Source organism: Myotis brandtii, unplaced genomic scaffold, assembly GCF_000412655.1.
Source record: "Myotis brandtii unplaced genomic scaffold, ASM41265v1 scaffold180, whole genome shotgun sequence".
In the NCBI taxonomy this organism is placed as follows: Eukaryota; Metazoa; Chordata; class Mammalia; order Chiroptera; family Vespertilionidae; genus Myotis; species Myotis brandtii.
The window spans coordinates 804781-812503 of record NW_005356675.1 but is presented as its reverse complement, the minus strand read 5'-3'; the positions used below and the strand labels follow the sequence as shown (position 1 = coordinate 812503).

At 52.8% G+C, this 7723-nt stretch overlaps 1 protein-coding gene across 1 annotated transcript in view; it reads left to right on the top strand.

Annotated features, from left to right (window-relative positions):
• HES6 (hes family bHLH transcription factor 6) overlaps positions 1-3065 on the top strand; it is a 4674-nt gene extending 1609 nt beyond the window's left edge. Inside the window, exon 2 of the mRNA XM_005863733.2 lies at positions 113-3065. Within this exon, the coding sequence (XP_005863795.1) occupies positions 113-657 (545 nt within the window). The 3' untranslated portion in view covers positions 658-3065. The remainder of the gene's footprint in view (positions 1-112) is intronic.
• Positions 3066-7723: the final 4658 nt, after the last annotated feature.

The window sequence follows — 7723 nt, the reverse complement described above, 5'->3', positions numbered from 1 at the left end:
GGCGAGTTGAAGACTTCTCCGTCTGACGCCCCTGTGCAGTCTGACGCCCCTGTGCAGTCGGCGGGGAGAGCTCATCCCGGAGCAAGGCGTGCCCCAGCATCTCCGGGGTGAGCCCCGTCACCGCTTGCCGGGTGGGTCAGGACACGGCAGTCCAGGCTCACCGGACCGGGCACGGCTCTCTCCCTCCCATCCCCGGGTGCAGGGCTCGAGCAGCTGCAGGCAGAAGCCAGCGAGCGCTTCGCTGCCGGCTACATCCAGTGCATGCATGAGGTGCACACGTTCGTATCCACGTGCCAGGCCATCGACGCCACCGTCGCCGCCCAGCTCCTGAACCACCTGCTTGAGTCCATGCCACTGAGAGAGGGCAGCAGCTTCCGGGATTTGCTGGGGGACGCTCTGGCCGGGCCCCCGGGAGACCCTAGGCGAAGCAGCTGGCTCACAGGAGGGGCCCTGGTGTCTCCGATACCCAGCCCCCCTGTCTCCTGCCCCCCTGTCCCCAGCCCCCCAGTTCCCGGGGACGACCTGTGCTCCGACCTGGAGGAGGCCCCCGAGGCTGAACTGAGCGGAGCATCTGCAGAGGGCCTGGACTTGGTGCCCGTGGCCTTGGGCAGCCTGACCTCTGCGGGTGTAGTCCAGAGCATCTGGAGGCCTTGGTGACCAACACCAGCCTGCCAGTCCTGAGCCTGCAAAGGTGGGCCCAGCCTTCCCACCTCTAGTTCCTCCTCCCTGGAGTCCGGATGTGGTGGGGCAGGGTCCTGATGTCTCCCACATCTGTCCTTTTCTAGTGGATGGCTTGTAGGGAAGTCCTGGATAACCCTTTCCTTAAGAGAGTAACTTTTATGGACCCCACAGTCCTATTCCCTGCCCCACCCCCAGCTCAAGGAGGGAGCTGCAGAGCTACTAGGGCTCCCTGGCTTTTGCCTGTCCAGCCTTCTTAGGCACTGTGTGGACCTTGGGGGCAGGGGTGACCGGAGTGGTGCTGAGCCTCTCCTCGGTGCAGGGCACTAGTGTTGGGGCAGAAGGAGACCTCAGGCCCTGGCAGCCCTGAGCTGAGCAGAAACTTGAACTTGCCACTTCAGCCAGGGCACAGGGGAGGCAGGTGCAGAATTGCCCTTAGCTGTCAGAGAGAAGCAAGGCTTTCTGTATGTCTTGCATTTAGCAGACTTGAGTTTGTAAATTAGGTTGCTATTGAACATTCCAATTCTACTAAATAAACGATTCTGGAGAGTTAGTTACCCTTCTGAAGTATTACTGAATGATGTGGTGTCATTAATGTGTCAAATATATAAATAACTAAGTAAGCTTTTCCTGTATCTAACGCTCGCGCTTCATCAGCAAAGTAAGCAGTGTAATGGCAGTGCGGGTGGGATACTCTGTCTCACAGTAGACAGTGCTTCCTCCTCCCTATGGCATGGCAGCTCCAGGTGGGTTTTCCCTGCAGGTCCTTAGGCCTGACCTGCTCTCCCTGGGGTTGTGTGCAGCCTGGAGATGGATATCATTGGCACGGGGTTTGTTTCCAAAGTAACCAAGCAATAGGGAAACAGCCTATCCCCTGGACCATTCTCTGGTTCACAAGCTCCCAGGAATAAACTAGTGCCTAATTTCTAGCCACGTGGTTTGGAAGTTTCTTTAAAACACCTGTGTTAGAATCCATGAGTGTGGTGTCAGTCTGCTTGTGTTAGGTTGTCACTTTTCTTGACTGAGAGCGAGCTTCCACTACTGCTGGTGACTTCAGTGACCCAGGTCACAGCTTGAAGTGAAAGCACCATGGCTGCAGGCAGCTTGGACTGGAGGTCAAACTGGGCTCAGGGGGTCAAACCTTGGAAGGAGAGTGAAAGGATGGGCAGCTGGGGTGTAGGGAGACTTCCCTCCTGGGCTGGGTCAGGACCTGCAGTTAGCATGTGGTCTGTTGACAGCAGTCACCGCTATAGGTAATCCAGCCCCTCTTTTGCGTCAGTACTCCTCTCTAGTTGTGTACCTGTGCTTTGAAAACAACGTTCCCAACAGCCCTCTTACAAAGGCCCCCAGCTGGCCCTGACCCCCAGGGGCATTTCACACTGGCTTCCTTATGATTCAGTCTTAGGCCTCAGTCATTAGGTTCTAACCAGATGCAGCTTAATTTTAGTGACTGGGGATAAGTTGTCGAAGGGGTGGGTGAGGGAGGCAGGTCCATAAGACAGGACTTGAGAAGATAGAAATATTATTCTTGGGATTATTTTAATTTCCCCCCACAGATAGATGTAGGATGTTTCCACAGGGACACATGAAGAACAGATCTACCTATGAGACCTCTGTCCCCTGTGGCTCCCAGCAGCACCCAGAGGCCACTATGGTGAACTTTGGCTGCCATAAATGGCTACAAACTTGGTGGATTAAAGCACCACACATGTATTACCTTGCAGTTCTATTGGTTAGAAGTCTGAGATAGAATTCACTAGACTAAAATCAAGGCAGGGCTGCACTCCTTTCTGGAGGATTGAGGGTGAATCTATTTTCTTTTCCCTGCTTCAGAGGCTACCTGCATTCCTTGGCTGCTGGCCCCTTCCTCCGTCTTCAAAGCTAGCAACGTTGCATCTATCTGACCCTTCTTCCATAGTCACAACTCCTTCTGGCCCTCCTCTTCTGTTTTTCCGGTCCCTTGTGACCCTTGTGATTAAATTGAGCTCAGCTCGGTAATCCAGGATGCTCTCCCTATCTCAAGGTTCTTAATCCTTCATCAGTTTCGCAAGGCCTCTTGCCATGGAAGGTAACATTCACAGGTTCTGGGAATGAGGATGTGCATAACTTTGGGGACCCATTATCCTGTGTACCACATCCACCTTCGTGTCTGCCCAGGCATTCTGCCTTCCACCACGATGCACTGTGGCGCTGGGTTCCCTCCCCTTTGATCTCTCAGCGACTCTGCTCTCTTCACTGCATCATAAATCTCGCCTTGCACTAGATCATTCTAACCATCCTACAAACAAGCTGTAATACCTCCATCTGGAAAAAGGGGAGACAAAACCTCCCTGGTACTCTGTTAGCTTCTGCCTTGTTTCTCAGTTCTAAAACAAAATTCCTTAAAAGCAACATCTACATTCACTGTCTTCACCTCCCCACCTCTCACTCCCCTCCCTTCCTCTCCAGTCTGGATGTTGTTTCCACCTCTGCCTGAAACTGCCCTTGTCAAGATCTCCAAAGACACCCATGTTTCCAAGTCCATACCCAACCTTCCAGTGAAGCACTCCTCATGGTACCACTCCTTCTGTCCTGAAACTCTCCAACTCAAAAACATCTGCTCCCCACCTCAGCCAAACTCACTGGCCATCTTCGGTCCTTTATTAGATGCTCCTCCCCTGCCAGACACGTTCAAGGCTGCGTGCCAGCTCTTCCCCAGCACCCCTGCCCAGGAACCCCATGTGGCCCATTTGGTTTCTTCCATGTGCCCTCCATCCAAAGCCCATCTCCACCCTTGGCCTCCCTCCATCCTGTGTACTCAATGTCTCCACTTAGGTGTCTGGTGGACATCACAAGCCAGGGGTGATTCTCACCCCCAAACGCACTGTCACTGTACTTGTTACCACTTCCAGGCACCCCACTGATTAGGCAAAAAATATAGAAGTCACCCTCGATTTATTTCTTTTTCTGTCATCCCACTTCCACTCAATCAGATCCATGACTCTAATTCGAATTCCTATTTCCACGTGGGTCATTTTCCCCACCAACCGAACCCTGGCACCCTCATTTCATCCTTAACCCGACTTGGGCAGCAGACCTAACTCGCCTCGCCATTTCCACGCGGAGCGCCTGGCCGAAGCCTTTAAGACTCCGCCTGACCTCCCTTCTGCAGCTCTGCTCTAGGCTCGGGCATTTGCCAGCGACCCGACAGCGCGATCCTGACCGTCTCGCTCAGCGCGCGCACCAGCCCGCGGACCGCCCGGAGCCTGCATTGCGGAAGCCAGAGAGATTTCGGAAAGAGGGTGCCGAACTCCAGGGGCGGGGGATGTTGTAGAGTTTTGGCCACGCCCCCCTCTGTGGGCGCGCCCCCTCTGTCCCCATTCTGCCCGAAGTGAACCACGGAGCCTCCTGGGAGATGTAGTTTCCACCCTTCGACTTCCCTTTCTCCAAGGCCGCTGCTGGCCAAGCCGGGACTGCGATTCCCAGAAACCTCCCCGGTCCGAAAGCCGCGCCCCCTCCGCCGAGGGCTGGAAGTCCTGGTGTCCGGCGGTGTCAACTGAGTTCAGTGACCACCCCTACTCCCATCCCCACCAGGTGGCCTGTGTTCTCTCAGCCACCGGGAGAGGAAGCCATAAAGGCTAGTGCCCTGCAGCACCGGTCCTCCGCAGCTGGAGCCGCACATCTGCGCTGGCTCCAGCCCAGGGCCCCTGGGATGGGTCCCCTGTCGGACCCGAGCCACCAACCGCGGGGTACAGGCGGCCTGCACGTCGCGGTGGTAAAAGCTCCCCAGAGGTTCGAAAGCCAACAGCGGCTGATGTCGAGGAAGGAGAGGGTTGTTTCAGGCAAGTTTCTCGAGGAGGGAACACGTAAAAAGTGAATAACCGTGAACTAATCCCTGTCTTAAGTGAATGAAGTATAGTTTTCTGGTAAATTTATTTTCATGGTTCAAAATTTCAGAAAATGTGAAAAGTCAAATCATTTGCGGAAAGTCAAATATATTCATAAGTAAAATTTGTATTGCTCACAGGAAACGCTAGGAACCAGGGGACTGGGCCACAGTCAAGGGAGGGGCTGTGGGAGGTGGGACATCCCTATACAGGTGAGAACATAGAGGGCCACATAAACATGGCAGGGAGTTTGGATTTTATTTAAAGTGAACGGAAAGCAATTGAAGGACTTGAAGTAGGGGAGGGCAATGGGCTGAGTTAGGTTTTCAAAATATCCCTCTTTTTTTTTTCCTGGAAAATCAACTGTAGGAGGACAAGAGTCTAAGAGAGAGGAGGTGGTCTCGTGCATAGTACGGAAATACGGTGGCAGAAAGGGATGTGGAGGTTTTGAGGTGAACAGGCAAGGCCTACTGAATAGGATGTCTGGGAGGAGGCAAAGGCAGGAATCAAGGGTGTTGCCTAGGTTTTGGCAGGAGCCCCTGGGTGGATGGTGATTTGAGAAAGGCTGGGGAGAACGGGATTTGGGGGAGAGAGCAGGAGTTGTAGTTGGCACAGATTTAATTTGAGATGCCTATTAGACATCCAAGTGGGGATGTTGGTAGTTCCCAGAAGAGTCATGAAAGAGATATGCACAAATGTGTCATTAGAATACAATTGTATTTAAGGCCAGAGAAGTCGTAAAGATAACCTTGGAAGAGAATAAATGGAGGAGGCTCTAGGAAAATATGCCCTGGGGCACAGCACATTTAGATAAAAAGGAGCCAATAAATTGAATCTGGAAACAGTTCAAAGTGGGCCTAATGTGAAGGGGGGTGGCAGAGCACAAGGCCTCTAGGGCTCTTTCTGCTGTGACAATAGCTGGGTCTATAATTCTGTGAAATGACTACAGATACCAAACAGGATGGAAGCAGGAAAGGGTGCACCCCACCCTGCCTTTTTGGAACACTGAGATTTTCTCACTGCAAAAAATGGCTCCCCCGTTGAGCTAAACACTGGTGAAATGATTCCACCTTAACTGTCTCACCCACCTAACTAGCTCCTCTCTGTCCCTTACAGAGGCATGGCAGCCCCATATCCATGCCTTTGTGCTCCACCCTCCACCCTAAAGGAAGCCCTGGTAGTGAAAGGAATTTCAGAGACAGGACAGGCAGTTTTAGGGAAAAGGGGGTTCATGGGAGAGGAATGCATATGTGAAGGACAGAGGTAGCTCCAAGACACCAGAATGCTTACCTTACTTTCAGAGAGGATAGAGGAGGATAGAGAAATGTTACAAGAGGAAGACATACTTTCACAGAGGATAGAGAAATGTTACAGAAGATATAGGAATGTTGCAAGATGAGGGGGAGAGAAAAAGGGGGCACCACGTGGGCTTTGACCTTTGAAACTGATACTCTGCAGAATGACCAGTTAGGAAAGCACGGGGGTCATAAATGGGGAAGGGGTCCAATTAGAAGGGAGCATAGATAAAGAACTTCCAGCCTTTAAAACAAACCTTAGACAAAGGGGCTTAGTTGGTTACCAGAATGAGAACCCCGTTCTATGTGGGAATATATATTTGCTTCCAATAAATTTCCACACTTTTACTAACAAGTCCTTTTAGTCTGAGAATTTTATTCTTTAAACTTCATGAGGCAAGAACCCACAAGGAGGAGAGTCTGGGCCATGAACTCCACATATCATAGGAGGTTCTGGGGGTGTCCAGCCCAAGTGCCCTCAGAGTTGACAATTTCTTTGCATTCCTGCAAACACACACACACACACACACACACACACACACACACACATCCCATGTATTATGAGGTTTTTCCACTCTAGTTAGTGGATATAGGAACCATTCCTGATAATAGACTTTTTACTCCAGTGCTAATGGGATCTCTCCTGACGACTCCAGGGGAACCCCCTGCAGATCTAAGAAAGGAAGCATTACTTTCCTCACAAGCTGTTGAGAGGTTCGATAAAATTAACGTTTGCAAAACACCTAACCAGTGTCTGGCCCCAAACTGTCACTGACCATGAAAGAACGTCCAGCCCTTAGAAAAGTCGTAGAACTTTCATTTGAGCCAACTTTTGAGGACATGCCCGGAAGTGAAATCTTACGGGACTGAGATAATGCTCTGGGTAAGGGCAGCTTTGCAGTCTGTGTTTTAGACATTACAATCAAAGGAGGAAGCATAAGGGGAGCAACGTGACATCATTGGTGGTAGATGGGGGAGGCAGGAGAAGGCAAAGCAGGGGAAACTCTGAGATTGGATGAAAAGTAACATGGAGAGACACATACTTCATGTACACATACTTCAATCAACATGTTCAGCACACGGGGATGGTATGTGTGGGGAACCAATCTCCAGTGGGAGCCTGTGCCCTGAGGGTCGGGGAGAAGGTCTGCCCGGGTATATAATCCCGAAGGTGTATTATCACTGTCATCGATGCAGAAAGACGGCGGACAGGCTCAGTTGGGGTCAAGATTGACGTCTGTCAAGAAGATACCCACCTAGGAAGTTTTGCTTTCAGGCCACCCCGTGTGGTCACTTAGGTCTGAGTTTATGGGGCCCCCGCGCAGTCCTCCCCGGGGCTGGGCAGGGGTAGTGGGCTGCCCCTTCCAGTCCACACTCGGCGGAGAACAGAGAGGTCCGGCTGTTCGCGCCCGGCCCTCCCTGGGCACAGGCTGCTTTCCTGGGACATCACGTCCTTCTGTCCCGCTCCCTGCACCTGCCTCCCCGCACCTGCCATAAGGGTGTGGGCAGAGCGGGGATGCCTCCTGTCCGTCTGGCATCTTAGGTGGTTTCAGTCCTAACGCACCGGGCCGCTCCCTTCAGCCTCGGTTTCTCCAGCTCTACAATGAATGATCTAGGGACGGACGTCCGCCCCCCAGTGGGAGTGGGAGGGTGACGGGGCGGACGCCTGTGAAAAGCTCCACGGAGCCTTCCCAGACATCAGGGCTCACTACAGTTGCCCTGGAGCTTAGACATTTCTCTCTGGACAGGCTTTTTTAGAACGGATGCCCGGGCTACAGCACAGCAGGAGAGGCCGGGACTCCCCGGGAAAGATGGCGGCCTCAGCATCAGGGCCGCGGCCCTAGAGTCCTGTGCGCGTGCGCCCGGCCCGGCCCCCCCGCCGCC